This window comes from Artemia franciscana, chromosome 5, assembly GCF_032884065.1.
Source record: "Artemia franciscana chromosome 5, ASM3288406v1, whole genome shotgun sequence".
In the NCBI taxonomy this organism is placed as follows: Eukaryota; Metazoa; Arthropoda; class Branchiopoda; order Anostraca; family Artemiidae; genus Artemia; species Artemia franciscana.
The window spans coordinates 14214250-14232617 of record NC_088867.1 but is presented as its reverse complement, the minus strand read 5'-3'; the positions used below and the strand labels follow the sequence as shown (position 1 = coordinate 14232617).

At 36.0% G+C, this 18368-nt stretch overlaps 1 protein-coding gene across 1 annotated transcript in view; it reads left to right on the top strand.

The window, feature by feature from the left end:
- LOC136027009 (metastasis-associated protein MTA3-like) overlaps window positions 1-18368 on the top strand; it is a 147833-nt gene that overhangs the window by 115547 nt on the left and 13918 nt on the right. Inside the window, exons 10-12 of the mRNA XM_065703903.1 lie at window positions 651-789; window positions 6368-6533; window positions 12933-13120. Of these exons, the coding sequence (XP_065559975.1) occupies window positions 651-789; window positions 6368-6533; window positions 12933-13120 (493 nt within the window). The remainder of the gene's footprint in view (window positions 1-650; window positions 790-6367; window positions 6534-12932; window positions 13121-18368) is intronic.

The following is an 18368-nucleotide window of genomic DNA, read 5'->3' as shown; positions in this document are numbered from 1 at the left end:
CAGAACTCTTCAAAACATAATTTTTTGTCGCCCCTGTACCTTTTTGCCACTGGCCAAAATGATAGGCCTGCTGAAAATAATGTCACGTAATGAGTATGGGTAAAAGAAGGTTTAAGGTTGGATAAAGGTAGTGATGATAGCTTAAAAAAGGTATTATTTGAAGATAAAGGGATGGATTCACATATTCGGAAGAGTGAAGAAATGGCATGGCAAGGAGATATAGCAGGTTCTGTGAATATTCAGGGTTTTGTATGAGGTAAGAGCCAAGGAGTAGTATGAGAAGAAATGGTAGGAGTTTGGTTTGATGAGTTTTCTTTATATGGAATCGGAGGAAAAGATGGGGGTCCTAGAAATGGGGCATTTTACAGTAAATCATCTTTTTTTCATCACAATGTTTATCATAGTAATGAATTCAATTTCAGAGATAGTTAACTATGAGACATTATGACGCTTTTCACTACTAGGGCACAAAAGAAATTATTCATTGCTATATTTTACGCCGAAAATTATCCTTATTTTCTTTAAAATTTGGTTCACTTTCGTGGGAGAGAGAGTATTCCACAAATTGTTACCTACTTTTCAATGTTGTGGCTCAAATCAAGTTTTTCCCATTTCTTATACCAGTAACATTTGGATTTGAACTTTTTCAGGTATGGTGGAAAATTGAAATCATCGCAGGTAGATCAGGCTACTGAATCAAACAATGGAGAGGAAGACTATCGTTGCTTTGTATGTAAAAGAAGTTTTAACCGTGCCGTAAAATTAGCCGCACATGTCAAATCCCACAAGGTACGTCTCACAAGCCTCCATACAGTGATAGAGATAGTGATTTATGAATGCCCATCTCCACATTAATAAACGACGAGGAGGAAATAAGTAGAAAAAAAGATTTAAGAAAAGAATATACAAAGTAGAAAGAAGAAAAAAGTAGAATATGTAGAAAAAAAATTAGAAAACCATTCACAATATATATACATATATATATATATATATATATATATATATATATATATATATATATATATATATATATATATATATATATATATATATATATATATATATATATATATATATATATATATATGGTGAACACAAATACTGTTATTCAGCGACAAAACATTAAAATTCATTACGCATTCGTAAAAGGGATACAGAGAGAAAATTGAACAAAAAATGAAAGGGTTTCACAAGAAAAAATTAAAGAGCCGCTTTCAATGGAACAGTTAAGGGGCTAGTAAACATAAATATCGGACAATGAATGGCTATTCAAACATGGGAACTCATTACAAAGTTGTTTTTTAAGCCTTTCAATGTCTAATGCTTTTATTTAGTTTTAGTTTCTTTTTATTTTGAGTTTGAGACATTTAACCGTTTTCTATTCTTTGTTTTCTTTTGTGAACTGAAGACGGCTAAGCGGGGGGTTTCAGCTGAAATATCTCCATATTGTTTTTCCTTTTTTCATTGGCTGGAATCACCCTCATGCTTTCTCCTTTCAGTGTTTTGTCATGTTTAGACTCTATGGCGTTTGGTGAAGTAGCATTGGACCAACTTTCCCCTACGGACCATGGTGTTTGCGTGCTTGAATTCTCCTGGTCTCATGACCTTGTCATAAAAAACGCGTATTTCGAACCCAAAACTATTCAACTGTATATGATGTGTAGTAATGAAGGACACGCACAAAAAAATGATTGGCTTCGCTATTATTTCTATTACCGCTGGAAGTCATCGTTGAATAACTATTGAACCTACAGATCAACAGAAATGCAGACCGCCGATTTAATTTGCAGATATCAAGCCTAGCCTCCAAGCCCAGTCAATGAGATGACACAACAGATCGTTTCGAGCTCATTGCCACGCTTAATAGTAGTGAAGACACCTAGGATTATTCTAAAGCACAGACTAGGTTTGAAGTACAGCTAGTGCGCGACATTAAGAGTTTTCCGATGGAAGATTGGCTAATCAATGAAGTAATCTATTTCATACAGCAAAATTGTAAACCAAACTACTTTATAAGGCTCAACAACCTATTAAAGACTCAACAAAGTGCAGAATCGAAAGATACACCAGGATGGAACCTATTTTGTTGCAAGAATAGCAGACGAAATTACTGTACTAGCACCCAAGAAAAAAGGCTTGGGTAGCTTTTTGGAGCATCCCTGGGATTTCAAAGAAACCAAAACCCTTGCGATGGCACCCGGCCAATCTAGGGGTGGGTCAATCCTTTTTGATCAAAGCTTCGTCTTGTTAGGTGGAAGGACAACATATTTGGTCATCAACAATTTGTCTGTGCGTCTTGGTAATAGTCCCACCCAACCTATTCGTCAAAGACCTGAAGCAGATGCTTCTCCGGACAAGCTTTTCAGCCCCTCAGAAATCGGGAATACAAAACAGCCTAAGACTTAAAACCGCTACTATATGCAGCCTTAGCTCAAATCTGCTGAGATATGCAAGTCCCACAATGATCTTGCATCTGTCCTAATCTCCATAGTCTTGAAAGCTGAAATATTTCATGAAGATTGGCGGAAGGGTGTCATTATTTTCTTATGGAAAAAAGGGCACTCGAAGGTACTGCTCTAGCTACTGGGAAATAACCTTGTTGCCCATCACCGGTAAACTCTTCTCAATTGTCCTGCTTGATTTATATCGGAAATTCATTCTAGAATCTGGTGATGAGAAGAAGCTCCATTTATGTTGAACCCTTCGACAATCGAAGATATTTGTACTAGTGTTAAAATAGTGGAAATGGCCATGTATTTTTAGCAAAACTTTTATTTCCTTCGGTGACTTCCGTACCAAGTTTGATTCAGTTTATTGACCAGCTGTATGACAGACTATAGAGTCGACTGGCCTCTCAGAAAAATATTGCAACCTCTTTAAGACTTCAAATCCCCATCAGATGTAGCCATCAGATGTAGAAGTGTGCTCAAGTAAATGACCGATGTAGACCATTGTTCCAGATCCCAAGAGAAGTATTACAAGGGTGTTTAATGACCACAGAAGTAGTCAGAGTCATCATAGACTACATTTTGATGAAGACTACTTTACCGCTCAAATCCCGCCTAAAACTTGGTAATCACGTCATATCAGATATTGATTTAGCTGAACGCTTGGAAATTCCAGCGAACACCATGAAAAAGCTTCTGGAAGCATTCCGATTTTTACGAGAAGAAGCAGCAAACGTTGGACTATGGGTAACTAGAATAAAACCAAATGTATGACTGTTGCCTTGTCTACTCCTGCTGCTCGTCTTTCTTTTAAATTGCTCATGTTCCTGGTTCTTCTGTTTAAGAAAATAACACCAGTAGCATCAAGGTTTATAGAACCAGTTAGAATTGACAGCCACACTATCACGAGAAGTTTCTCCAGTTCACTAAGCAATTTGGCTTTTTGATCCAATTAGACGAAAAAACCTTGTGATAGCTCAGGCACCTGCTTTCAATTTCCCCGCGGGTACCTGAAAAATCGTCTACGACTTCCACCCTGTCACGGCTAGCTATCACAGCCGGCACAGCCAGCCAGCAATCACAGCCAGCTGGAAGTGGTATGGAATCCATGGTCTGGAATACTATATGTATTCCTCACGGTACCAAGCTTTAAACTTATTCAAGCATAAGTATTCATTATGGGCAAGTACGATTGGAGGAGCCAAATGTCATTCTCTGCACCAAGCACTGCCTGGCAGGGGTTGTAAGTCAAAGTCAAGTCTCAGTTAACCAATCTCATAGATGTGATAAATAAAGTACCGTTGGAAAGCCAACACACACTAAAGTTTTGTTATCACTTGTCAATTCGAACTAAATTTTAAAGTAGCTAGTATAGCATATAGAGCTCGCTGATTTATCGTGACTTTTTGGATAATTATTAGCGGTCGTTTAAATCTTTGGTTGGATTAGTTCGTAATGCTTAGGTGTTTTAACGACCCTACAGGGGAAGCTTTTAACACCTTGATCATTAACTTGAGGAAGGATAGATGTGCTTATCTGTTGCTGCTATCTGAAACAGCCTCTTGGTGTCTCTTTATATGATGTCTCTTTTTAGTCCCTGGCACATAGCCTAAAGCCAGGAGGTATGGCACTATATAGTCATAATGAAATGAAGATGTGGGTTTTGTTTCCATCTGATTCAAATGATGTTTTCAGTAAAACCACTGTTCAATTATCATGGATACATCAATAGCTGCAACGTAGTAAGTAAAGAACCACAGCCCAAACGATGGTTGATAAGTGTGTTTTGAAAAAAAAAACTGTGTTGTGACAAGATTTCCATTTAAAGGTGATTCAGAAATAAAATTTATTATGCAGGTTCCAGTGAATAGAAAATGTATGTTGCAAAAAACAAATTCAGGATTGTAACAGAGAGCTTAGAGATCTGCAAGATTGGCAGTGATTGGCAAGATTGGCAGATTAGAGATTGGCAGTGGATCAAAATAAAAGCACACCGTTGATTGTCCCATTCAAAATACCCCCCCCCCCTGAATAACATGGAAATTATTTATTGCATGGATATTACTGATGCGTCCCCCCAACAACAGCAAGGAAAATTCCTTCATTGCGTGGGTAGTAAATAATTTCTTAGACCACGCAGCCTTTCCATCTATAACTCAAAAGAAAATTTATGCAAAAAGGGTAAAATTATTGATAAGATGGTAAAAACTTTAAAAAAAAATAAAGCTTATAATAAAAGTCATTTTTGACGGCTTGATATCTGGGAGCTTCTATATGTACTATCCATATCAGCAGATAATTTGGACGTATAAAAGTAGACATAAAGCAGACATCTGGTTTCGTTACTTCTGTTTTGTACTTGGGTTCTCTACCACACTGGATTTTGTTTAGATGCAAATTTTTCAGTTTGTTTGTTTGTTTTGTTTTGTTTTGTCTTTTTTTTTGCTAGTTTTTTTTTTTTTCTTTTTTCTGTTGATAAAGGTCTCTGTATGTGAAGCTAAAATATTCGGAATTTTATTATTATTATGCATTAAAAAGTTCTTTTTAATTGTTCACTGTCTTATTAAAAATTTTACCGTTTTAAAAATATTTTCGTTTCAATTTTGTATAGAAAACACTGTTAAGTTGGTTTCTCTCTCTCTCTCTCTCTTTCTCCCTCTCTCTCTCCTCTCTCTCTCTCTCTCTCTCTCTCTCTCTCTCTCTCTCTCTCTCTCTCTCTCTCTCTCTCTCTCTCTCTCTCTCTCTCTCTCTCTCTCTCTCTCTCTCTTAGCTGTTGTTTTTTTATGTATTGGTTCTTTTATCGCGTTGAATAACTGGTCGTAAAATATTAGGAGAGGGTTTATTTGAATGAAAATCATGATAGGTCGAGTCATTTTAAGTAACAAAACCAACCATGCCAAAGAAAAGTGCGGTTTTGTGCCTCAAAACATTTGGTGAAAGAAGGTCAAAATGCTAGGGATTACAAATGTAATGATAGCCTATCGATATTCCATGGTCTGAAACCCTAGTCGATGCTTTTGAGGAAGAAAACAGGTTTTTTTTCGATGGGTAGTTACGATCCATCTCCTTTTTTTTCCACCAAGGCTAATGGACTGTCGGCTTACTTAAGATCTACTCCTCACATCGATATGCTATATATGCACTTGTCACTATAAATCCACCATATAACACTAAAAAACGGTAATTTCTGGAGTTGTTTCTGGAATGAAAGGCTCGGAACCATAACAAGGATACATCTGCAATCCCTATAGTCCAAAACCCTCCACTGGAGTTTTAGATCCCTTATACAATCTTCCTCCCAATCATTTTTCTAAGTGAAAATTAAAAAACGCATTTTGATAAAAAAAAACTAGCAGACTGAAAGAAAATTTGTTTTATTTTCATGTTATAATTATTTTGTGTTCTAATTCTGAGAGAAATCGGTTAACACATCCATTGAATTCTTTATCTATGTGACAATGTTGCTGTACACATATCTTAAGGGAAAGTTTGAGAGATGTTAAAAGAAAAACCTGTAATATACTTTTTTACCAAAAACCCATGTTGACTTCTTTGGTTCTATTGCCTAAACTAAAGAAAGCTCTTTCTGTAAAGTTCATTGTGCATGTTAAAAAACGACCCAAAATATATTTAAAGAAGCAGTTTTTATCACAAAAGTACAGACAAAAATCTAAACTTACAAACAGAACAAAAATTATTACCTCGCAGGTTCTACAGGACAGATCTACACAACTTGCTCAAATAAACCGACTCAGTGATTTTTCCCCACGTTTGTAGAACTATAGAAACTACTGATTTACTGAAAACTGAGCTTGCTTGAGTTTTTCTTTTTCAGAAAGTTAATTGTGTAGTAAAAGTTATGACATGACAGCCGGTGAAAGACTGTTTAGGCCTTAAGACTTAATCATTATTTTCTGTAGGCTGCTTGCAAAACCCTTCCAAAAGTACTAGATTTGTCCCGTGATGTAGTGCCAATAAGTTGGAGAGACGTCAAGGTCGTTGTAAGAAAACTTTCATCGGAACAGATTGAAAGACTGGTAAACAGGAAATCGAAAAAGCTTGAAACAGTGTCGGAAACCTATAAAGGTATTTACCAGTATAGATATTTATTCTTGGGCTCATTCGGCTATTTTTTGCGCACAAACTTTGTATGTTGCTTGAGCTTTCGTTTTGGTTTGGTGGGGAGTTCACCCTTAATTATGTTTATGTTGTGTAGCCTTAAGAGCAGCTAGTTTGACTGGGCACTTAATGCGTTTTTATTAACTACAATGTCATTAATAAAAGTACTGATTTTAAAGTTAATTGAACTTTAATGGCCGTAACGAATTAATTTACTCTAGAGAGAGTTTTACTGCATCTGTTATATTTGGGTTGTTGTTGTATATTAGATAAACATTGCTGCTACCGACAGTGTTTCAATTTCTACCGATTTTTTCGGTCCCAATCCATCTCCGGACAAAAACAAGAACGTATCGAAACTATATTTTGCCAAACTTTGTTGAGGTTTTATAGATTCTTTGAAAACAAAAATAGAAGTTCTAGCTATGGGATCCAGAATAGATTAATGGATGTACAGTTTAAAAAGGCTTGTTCTATCAAGGAACGTAAAAAGGAAAAAAAATGATAAGAGTTTAGGTAAGCTACCCTAAATATCGTATCTATAAGTTATTTGTTCTTTCTCCCGTCTTCATAAAGTTCAATGACTAAAACCAATGCACGATTGTGAATTGAAATTAGAAATAAAAGGTTATCTATTTCTATAACAAAAGACATTAGGGATAACTTTTAGAAGTGGGATACTGTATCACAAATAAAATTAACTCATTTAGTAAATACGCATCAAGAGCACACAAGTTAATCTAGCTGCTCTTAAGGTTGCACAGCATAAACGTAATGCAGGTTGGATTTCCCATACCAAAAAAATGAAATCTGGAATAATTTGTCCAAAAAATCAATTTTTAGACAAAAAAAGCAAAAAAGCGCAAAAGTTTGATTTGTTCATTTTAATTTATTCAATTCATTTAATTAATTTTGCTTAATTTTTTAATTTAATAAATACATAAAAACAATTCTAGTAGAAATATGAATAAGCAAAGTTAAGGACCTCTCGTAGAAAATTCTTGCTTAAAGACATTTCTTAGCTTTAAGTAAATTAGGACGTAAATTTTAAGCGCAACTAAATTTCAAGTTATTCTCTGTTTCTTTACGCTTGCTTGATCTACAAGTCTCACAAACTTTTTCTTGGGTATCTATGCTAATCTATTCAAAGAATCACCAAACTATTGAAGATTATCCATTTAAAAAGCAACAGAATAGACTTTACTGATTAAATTTTTCTAGTATGTTCAGCCGATTGCACATTTAACGATGATTGACAGTTGTTTCTCAGGTCCTAATTAGGTCCTCAATTAGGACGTAAATTTTAAGCGCAACTAAATTTCAAGCTATTCTCTGTTTCTTTACGCTAGTTTGATCTACAAGTCTCACAAACTTTTTCTTGGGTATCTATGCTAATCTATTCAAAGAATCACCAAACTATTGAAGATTATCCATTTAAAAAGCAACAGAATAGACTTTACTGATTAAATTTTTCTAGTATGTTCAGCCGATTGCACATTTAACGATGATTGACAGTTGTTTCTCAGGTCCTAATTAGGTCCTCAATTAGGACCTAAATTTTAAGCGCAACTAAATTTCAAGTTATTCTCTGTTTCTTTACGCTTGCTTGATCTACAAGTCTCACAAACTTTTTCTTGGGTATCTATGCTAATCTATTCAAAGAATCACCAAACTATTGAAGATTATCCATTTAAAAAGCAACAGAATAGACTTTACTGATTAAATTTTTCTAGTATGTTCAGCCGATTGCACATTTAACGATGATTGACAGTTGTTTCTCAGGTCCTCATTTAGGACCTAAATTTTAAGCGCAACTAAATTTCAAGTTATTCTCTGTTTCTTTACGCTAGTTTGATCTACAAGTCTCACAAACTTTTTCTTGGGTATCTATGCTAATCTATTCAAAGAATCACCAAACTATTGAAGATTATCCATTTAAAAAGCAACAGAATAGACTTTACTGATTAAATTTTTCTAGTATGTTCAGCCGATTGCACATTTAACGATGATTGACAGTTGTTTCTCAGGTCCTAATTAGGTCCTCAATTAGGACCTAAATTTTAAGCGCAACTAAATTTCAAGTTATTCTCTGTTTCTTTACGCTAGTTTGATCTACAAGTCTCACAAACTTTTTCTTGGGTATCTATGCTAATCTATTCAAAGAATCACCAAACTATTGAAGATTATCCATTTAAAAAGCAACAGAATAGACTTTACTGATTAAATTTTTCTAGTATGTTCAGCCGATTGCACATTTAACGATGATTGACAGTTGTTTCTCAGGTCCTCATTTAGGACCTAAATTTTAAGCGCAACTAAATTTCAAGTTATTCTCTGTTTCTTTACGCTAGTTTGATCTACAAGTCTCACAAACTTTTTCTTGGGTATCTATGCTAATCTATTCAAAGAATCACCAAACTATTGAAGATTATCCATTTAAAAAGCAACAGAATAGACTTTACTGATTAAATTTTTCTAGTATGTTCAGCCGATTGCACATTTAACGATGATTGACAATTGTTTCTCTTTAAACAATATCATCTCATCAACCTCTTATGGGAAAAGGGCAACTTTCTGTCACTTCTTTAACAATTTCTTTCAGGTTATTCCTTCAATAATTCCAATAACTTCAATTTCCTCTAAATTCTTATATGTTATCTGTTTCTTTACTTCAACCTCTTATGGGAAAAAGGGCAACTTTCTGTCACTTCTTTAACAATTTTTTTCAGGTTATTCCTTCAATAATTCCAATAACTTCAATTTCCTCTAAATTCTCATATATTATCTGTTTCTTTACTGCAGTGTCTATTTTATATTCCACAAACACGTCGTGTCTCTTAAGCATTTATGGTAGTCTGTGGGACTACTAGTCTTTTAAATTATTTTTAGAGCAGCAGTATTCTTAAATTAAAAATTTTCATGGTGAAATTCTTTCTATGTACACATATATACGAACAAAAATTAAAATTTTATAAGTCTTAGAATTGAGTGATACTTCCTTAAAACAACCCATTCAATGAGTTTTACACTTTCAACCATTTATAAAATTTAATCAATTAATTATTGTAGAAATTCTCAAAATTCGAAGAGTCAAAACCCCTTGAGCATTACTTTGTTTGTGATGAAGAAAGCAATAAATTTTGCAGTCAGTAGATAGTTCAAACTGTTTTAGGTATTTCGTTGATGGTCTACTGTGTCATGGATTAATTGTTGGAATAGAGTCTTTATTGTAGTTGTTTTTTAATAGCCAATGATGAAGCCTTAAGCTAACCATTTAACAAAAATCTGGCCAACTGAAAATCCTTTACTTTTCTAGGTTTTCATCTGTGTGCTCTAACCCCCTCTAGAGAAAGTACAGAGAGGCAATTTCTTAACAGAGAAGCCATGCTTAGAAATCGCCTTGGTGTTAAAACTACTTGTACATTGTTACAAACATACTTTTACGCTGGTCCTCAAGCCAGTTTTCTACACAAAATTCTTTTCGAGGTATCTGGGGAAACAAGAGGAAGTTTTAGATTCGAAATTAAGGATGAAATTGAGATTCGAAACTAACCACTACCCTTTACGGAACCAAAAAACTTTCAATTTGCAGAATCAAGCGTTAGAACTGTTAAGATGTATTGCTTAAAATGCAATAATTTTAACTTTAAGGCCTCAAGGGCGCTTAAGATATATTAGGTTAAGCTACAAGTGTAGCTAGGCTTGCACATATCTTCAGAAAAAGTCTCAGTTAAGTAGCTTTCAATGTTGCTGAAATAGGAATAATTTATGTTGCTACTCATTTTCTACTAAATATTAACTCTGTTTTACAGCTTTACGACAGTCTACCATGCACACATGCACACGTGTAGTTAAAGGCCATGTGCCATATTCACAAAAGCAAACACGGGAAAGAAGCAACGCCACCCGATTAATTTTAGTAACTCGTCATTCTCTATAAAGCATCCTAGCACAAGAGTTATGTTTCTCGAAGTAGGCCCCAAAATACCTAGGAGCAGTGGTACATCCCTTCGAAAAAACTTAAGCCCTTTAGCTCACCAATCTTTGTCACGTATCCCAAATAGAAGATTAAATCCGTCCTCAACCTTTTCACAAGAGAGCAAGCAAACTTACCTTCTGAATCATCTGTATCATAATCCTGTATTCTCCGGCACACAATTACTCATGCTTGGAGCCATCAGTTAAAGTCTCTTCACGATAGTTTTAGTTTTAAGTAATACTCCTTTCCATATACTTTTGTAATCTGGCTATGAAAATGTCGGCTGGACCTGGATCTCTTGTACCGAAGGTGCAGTACGAACTGGTTGAGCAAATTATTAAGTTTACCAAGAGGACCCTAATCCTCATTACATGCCCAAAAAAGACTGTCCAGCAAAAATTGTCCAGCAAAGCGTTAATCTGTTGTTACTAAGTTGCCTTTTTAGTTGACTTCAGCATCTTTGCTTGGGCTGCATTTGCCGGGTGATTATCAGTCAAATGTTTTACCTGTTGACAAACCTTTATCTTTTGTATGGCCCTCGTTTGGGGTAAACCTGCTAGGTTCAAATCACCTTAAAGGTCCAAACTACTAAAATAATTTTGAAGACCTGTGACTGATAATTAACAGGCAGGAGATTCTATAAACAGGCAGGATTTTAGAAAAAAAAAAGGAAGAATACCCTCCAAAGTAGTCCTAATCTGGATCGCAGTTACTTCATCAAAACTACATCATGGGCTCGTGTTATTTTTTCTTTTCTTTTTTTTTTCAATTTCGTGATGTATCGTGCCAGTAGCTGTAGATATCCAGAGAGAGGTTTCACTTAGGCAGAAATAGCCCTTTTACGAGCTGAAAGAGATCAGATGGGAACTAGGGCCCAAGTGTCCTTGCTCAACATTGTATCAAAATTTTAGGGTTCCAATTTTAATCAAAAAGATTGAAATAAAATAAAGTATACCTCCCAATATAGTTCCTCCCGTATACCGTATACATAGTCAGTCCTCCGTATACCTCATAATCTGTATACTCTGTATACCTCCCATATACATAGTCAGATCGACTATGGTCCAGGAGGTACTAGGTGATTACGGTCAAACCTATTCTAGGGTCCTGAATTCACGAATTCTCTTATTGGTTTTGCTAAAAAATTTATCTAGGATCCTTAAATCATCAGTGTAATCTAAATCTAAGGGAGTTATACTTTCCCAACGGATTATGTGTTCTCTCATTACCTTTGCCGTGCTCGTCCATAAAAAAATCTATATGAATAAGGATAGGACATAGCGCACCTAAGATTGCATTAAGAATCAAACATGTATTATACAAAGCAGTAACATTGAAATAAGCTATTGCTTATGTACCTTGTCCGACTGCTAAGAATGTTGTCCTGGTTCACCTTTCTGTTTTATATCTGACCATTGTTCACCTATGAAATAAATCATGATTAAAGAATGAACTGGAAACTAATTTGCTTTAAGAACACTGGATAAGAACAGACAAGGAGCTTTCATCTAAAAATATATATTTTTTATCATCCCTTTTACTTTTTTTCATTTCTCTCCTAAATGAGACTATAGACTATTACAGAACACAAAATATCTCGGAACGACTAGTTTTCTTTTCTCTTTACGGTTATTTTTCGGTTGTATGGAGAAGAATTGATTTTATGAGGTTTTTCTGGGAGGATGAGGGTATCTTCAAACAGCAAATAAAATAAAAGTTGTAAGAATATCCTACGAAAATATGGAACAATCACGAAAATACAGATAGTTTTGGAGCTGAGGTCCAGAGCCTGTTGTATACGCACTTTAACTAATTTAGTGACGAAACTGTAAATTACTCATTGATTACATTAGTTTTTGTTTCAATATGAATGGACTACCGAATCAAAGACAGCAATATCTATAGCTGTAAGCAGTGTAAACTGTAAATACAATATGGCAAAGAATCTTCTCTAAATTTAAAATGTACAAGTTAAAGAATTAGACAAAGACTTGATTATAGCATGGAAGTATGTGTGACTATAAATATGTTTTTGATTTTGGAACCAAAAAATGCTTTATTTGCAAAATTTGCTGACTGAGGTGATTATGTTTACAGAATCATTATTCTTCTAAAAAAATTATATGTCATAGTGTATAATTGAATGAATGCGTAAACCAGGTATGCACACATTTGTTTTAAGAAAAATTTATCGGGACTTATCTGGGGAAGAGGGTAATAGGTGGGGGGCATTCTTAAGTGATCTTATATGCCAGGGTCAGATTCAGTAGAAATTTTATCAGAAGAAGAAACATTACCTTGGTGGGTAATTAATCAGTTGTTTAATGTTCCATGGCTGGTCTCAGTTAAGCCTGTATTAGTTTTTAATTTGTTTCTCTACTATTCAGGGGAAGACAGAAGAAGAAGATGTCATGTAGACTATGTGCCAGGTATGAGTCATAAAAGAGCCCAAAAGAGATGTAGAACTAAATTTACAACACGCCAAACGGGTGAATTAGAACACACCTTTGAAGAAACTCTATGTGGAGATATTTGCACTGGAGAAGGATTGGCTTTGAGGAATAATAACACCAAGGTGAGAATAGAAGTTGATCTCCAAAGCTTGTTTCAGTAGGAGTGGGTCGTCATGAAGTCCCCGAGGTCTATTAAATCAAGTGAAGGATTAATTGGTCCTTAAAACTGAATTTGGTTCCTGAAATCCATTTCTTTGCTTTGGTTAAAAGGTTGATCGTCCTGAAGGCTCTTAGAAGGGTGGACAATTATTATGGCACTTAGTATTAACCAAGTGACAAATAGCAATGGCAAATTCTGTCGGTCTGTCCCGGGTTTGCTACTTAAGGCACTTCTAGGTAAGCCAGGACGATGAAATTTTGCAGGCATATCAGGGACCAGACCAGATTAAATTAGAAATAGTCTTTTTCCCGATTTGACCACCTGGTGGGGAGTGGGGGGGGAGCGTTAATTCGGAAAAATAGAAAAATTGAAGTATTTTTAACTTACGAACGGGTGATAGGGTCTTAATGAAGTTTTATGTTTGGAAAGATATCGTGTCTCAGAGCTCTTATTTTAAATCAATCCCGACTAGATCCAGTGACATTGGGGGGGGGACCTAAAATCTTGGAAAATGCTTAGACTGGAGGGATCGGGATGAAACTTGGTGGGAAAATAAGCAGAAGTCCTAGATACATGATTGACATAACCGGAACGGATCTGCTCTGTTTTGGGAAGTTGGGGGGAGGGGGTTAATTCTGAAAAATTAGAAAAAATAGGGTATTTCTAACTTACGAATGAGTGATCGGATCTTAATGAAATTTGAAGTTTGGAAGGATATCGTGTCTCAGTGCTCTTATTTAAAATCCCGACTGGATCCGGTGACATTGGGGGGAATTGAGGGGGGACCTAAAATCTTTGAAAACGCTTAAAATGGAGGGATCGGGATGAAACTTGGTGGGAAAAATAAGCACAAGTCATAGGTACTTGATTGACATAACCAGAACGGATCCGCTCTCTTCGGGGGAGTTGGGGGGAGTAGGGTTAATTCTGAAAAAAAGAGGTATTTTTAACTTACGAAGGAGTGATCGGATCTTAATTAAATTTGATGTTTAGAAGGATATCGTGTCTCAGAGCTCTTATATTAAATACCAACCGGATCTGGTGACATTGGGGGCAGTGGGTAGGGGCCTAAAATCTTGGAAAACGCTTAGAGTGGAGAGATAGGGATGAAACTTGATGGGAAATATAATCATTAGTTCTAGATACGTGATTGACATAACCGGAACTGATCCGCTCTCTTTGGGGGAGTTGGAGGGGGAATTTTTGGGTTAATTCTGAAAAATTATAAAAATGAGGTATTTTTAACTTACGAAGAAGTGATCGGATCTTAATGAAATTTGATGTTTGGAAGGATATCATGTCTCAGAGCTCTTGTTTTAAATCCTGACTGGATCCAGTGACATTGAGGGAATTGAGCGGGGAAGGTAAAATCTTGGAAAACGCTTAGAGTGGAGGGATTGGGATGAAACTTGGCGGGAAAAATAAGCAGAAGTCCTAGATACGGGATTGAAATAACCGGAACGGATCTGCTCTCTTTGGGGGAGTTGGGGGAGGAGGGTTAATTCGGAAAAATATAAAAAATTAGGTATTTTTAACTTACAAAAGAGTGGTCGTATCTTAATGAAATGGATCCAGTGTCATTAGGGGGGGGGGCGGAAATCTTGGAAAACGCTTAAAGTGGAGAGATCGGAATGAAATTTGGTGGAAAGAATAAGCACAAGTCCAAGATAGGTGACTGACATAACCGGACCGAATCCGCTGTCTTTGGTGGAGTTAGGGGGGGGAGTATTTCGGAAAAATTAGAAAAATGAGGTATTTGTAACTCACGAACGTGTGATCAGATCTTAATGAAATTTGATATCTAGAAAGATTTTGTGCTTTAGAACTCTTATTTTAAATCCGCCCAGATTCGGTGACATTGAAGGTAGTTGGAGGAGGAAACCCGAATTCTTGGAAAACGTGAAAATCGAGGTATCTTACGAATGGGTGATCGGATCTTAATGAAACTTGATATATAGAAGAATCTTATATTTCAGACGCTCCATCTTCAATTCAAGTCGGACCCAGGGACATAGAGGGTTGGAGGGGGGAAACAGAAATCTTGGAAACCGAAAATCTTGGAAGACGCTTAGAGTTTACGGATGAAACTTGATGGGAAGAATAAGCACAAGTTATAGATTTGAGATTGACATAATTTGTACGGATCCGTTCTCTTTGGGGGAGCTGGAGGTTGTTAATTTGGAAAAATTAGAAAAATTGAGGTATTTTTAACTTAAGAACGGGTTACCGGATCTTAATGAAATTTGATATTTAGAAGGAACTCATGTCTCAGAGCTCTTTTTTCAAATCTCGACCAGATATGTTGACATTTGGGGGAGTTGAAGGGGGAAACCTGAAATCCCGGAAAACGCTTATAAATGTCGTAGATACGTGATTAACATAACCGGGAGCCGCTCTCTTTGGGGGAGTTAGGAGTTAGGGCTTAGTACTTTGGCGAGTTTTGTGTTTCTGGACGTGCTAGGACGATGAAAATTGGTAGGTGTGTCAGGGAGCTGCACAAATTGACTTGATAAAGTTGTTTTCCCCGATTCGACCATCTGGGAGGGTTGCTGAAGGGAGAGGAAAAATTAGAAAAATTGAGGTATTTTTAACTTACGAGTGGGTGATGGATTTTGATATTTAGAAGGACCTCGTGACTCAGAGCTCTTATTTTAAATCCCGACCGGCATTAAGCCTCTTATTTTTCTTTTAAAGCGATCCATTGGTTCTTAGAATTTTGCTAGAGCCTATACCATATGAGCTCTTGGCTCTTGGCTCTTCCGACCTCGTCACAAGTGCCATATGAGCTCTTAGCTCTTGTCTCTCCGAGTTTTTCTATCAATTTTTTGTTGATTGACTTTTTCTGCTATTCTAAAACAAGAGATGTTTTTATAGAGTGTACCGGACCCTCTTTGATAAAGTAGATAAGCTAGTCATGGTTGTAGCGGTAGCAGTAATTAAGCAACAGCCCATACTAAGCAGAAATTTTAAAATTAATTTCAGAAATAAACTCTCTTTTGAGAAAAGAAACTTTATATTAGTCTTTAATTTCTTAAATCTTCGGAAAAAGAGCTGAATGTTTCACCAGAATGTAAATGGGATGAATTGAAAACTGTAAATAAATCTTCATATCTAGATTGCAAGGTTTTATCAAATGGTAAATGTGGTAGCCATGTTGATCTTATGATAAACACAAGATTAAGGGCGATGTGGAGTGCATTAGGGAACAAATTAAGAGATATAGGCCTTAGGGACATTACCTGATAAAAAAAAAATTTTAATCGTCTTGAAACAAAAGTTTAGTCATGGTTGTAAAATTTAAGGGTTTCATAGGGTTTATAAGTTAGAGATGTTTCAGTTAAGTTTGTGAGAAGAAATTACTAAGTCTAAGCGGGAAGGTTAGTGGGTTAGTTTCAAAGAGCGGTTTGAAAGTTTCGTATGCATTGAAAGTTTCAAACTCATTCCTTGAACCTTTCCTGTCGCAGATAGACTCCTTTGATAACCTTGGATGTTCAATTTCTTTCAATTTTCCACTCAGCATACCCTGCCGATTTTGACTTAATATCTGAGATATCGCACATGTGCCCTTTGGACAGAACTGGATGGGCACAGTGTTTTTATTTAGTTTAATATCCCCAAAACATACCCTGAAGGTCCAACATAACCTTGAGTTTTCATGGGGTATTGCACACACCCCTTCTGACAATCTGGATGCACATCATTTATTTTAATGTATTTTTACATCACCCACAACTTTCCCTGAAACTTTCAACTAAATGTGTTATTCATTTCCTGAGATATTGTATGTGTGCGATTTTGACAACCTGGATGTGCTCAGACTCTTTTGAATTAGTTTTATATTAAGTAGTAGTTGCCACAACGGTAGTAGTAGTATTAGTAGTAGATGAGGTATTATTAGTAGTCGTAGCAGTCACAAGTAGTCACAGTTGCAGTTGCAAGTTGGCTGGTTATAGTCCTTAGTCCTGTGTAGCCGCAGTAACAGTTCCAAGTAGTTGCAATAGCAGTCACAAGTAGTTACAGTCACTGTTTCAAATATTTGCAGGCACAGTCGCAAGCAATTGCAGATGTAAGTTGCTGTAGACGCAAGTAATTATTGGAGTCAAATCCGCATGTAATCGCAATCGCAGTTCCAAGTAGTAGTAGTCGCGTTCGTAAGCTGTTGGAGTTGCAGCCACAAGTAGTCGGAGTCGCTGTCACAAGTTTTCGCAGTTGTAAGTTACAAACGCAAGCAGTCATGGTCGTAAATAGTCGGAGTACTAGCGGTAGTAGGAGTAGCGTAAATAGTAGCTGTAGTAGTAGGAGTAGTTTTAGCAGTCCTGGATGGTTTAAATTAATTCCCTTAGTCGTTTCTTATATATTGCTACTGTGCCGTTTTGACAACTTGAATGCATATGGTGTGTTTTGATTTCTTCAACATGCACCCTAACATACCCTGAAAGTTTCGCTTTAATGCCCTTAGCAGTTCCAGATATATTGCAGATAGGCCCTTTTAACATCCATATTTAATCAAACACCCCCCTCAACATGGCATAAAAGTTTCAACTTCCTACCTCTATGTGTTCCAAAGATATCGCAAATATATGGCGAACTTAGATGGATATAATGCCTTTGATTTAATTCAATATTTACAATAACAAGCTATTAAAGTTCCAAAGTACCACCCGTAGTCCTTACTGGGATACTGCAAATATGCCCTTTTGACAATCTAGATACACGTAGTACCTTTTGATTTAGTTTTATACCCCTTCGACTTTTCATTAAAGCAAAGCTTAATACTTATCCCGTTCCTAAGGCATCCCATGCCATTTTGACCACCTGGATGCACTTAACCCTTTCGATTTAGTTCCATATTAGGAGCAGTAGCAGTAATAGTAATAGCCCTGAAATTTTAAACTTAATACCCTTAGCTGTTCCTGAGACATTGCTGACACGCCCTACTGACAATCAGCATGCGCATAGTGCCTTTTGATTTAGTTTTATAGCAACATACTTTCCCTGAAGTTTTCCACTTCATATCCTATTCTGGTCCCAAGATATACCGTATATGCCAGTTCCATATCCTAGATGTACTTAAAATATTTTGATTTAGTTCAATAGTAGTAGTAATAGTAGTAATAATAATGGTAGTAGTAGTAGATTGTGTAGCAACAGATGTAGTAATATTAGTAGCCCAAAGTTTTAGCTTACTAGCCTTAGGTGTTGCTGTGATA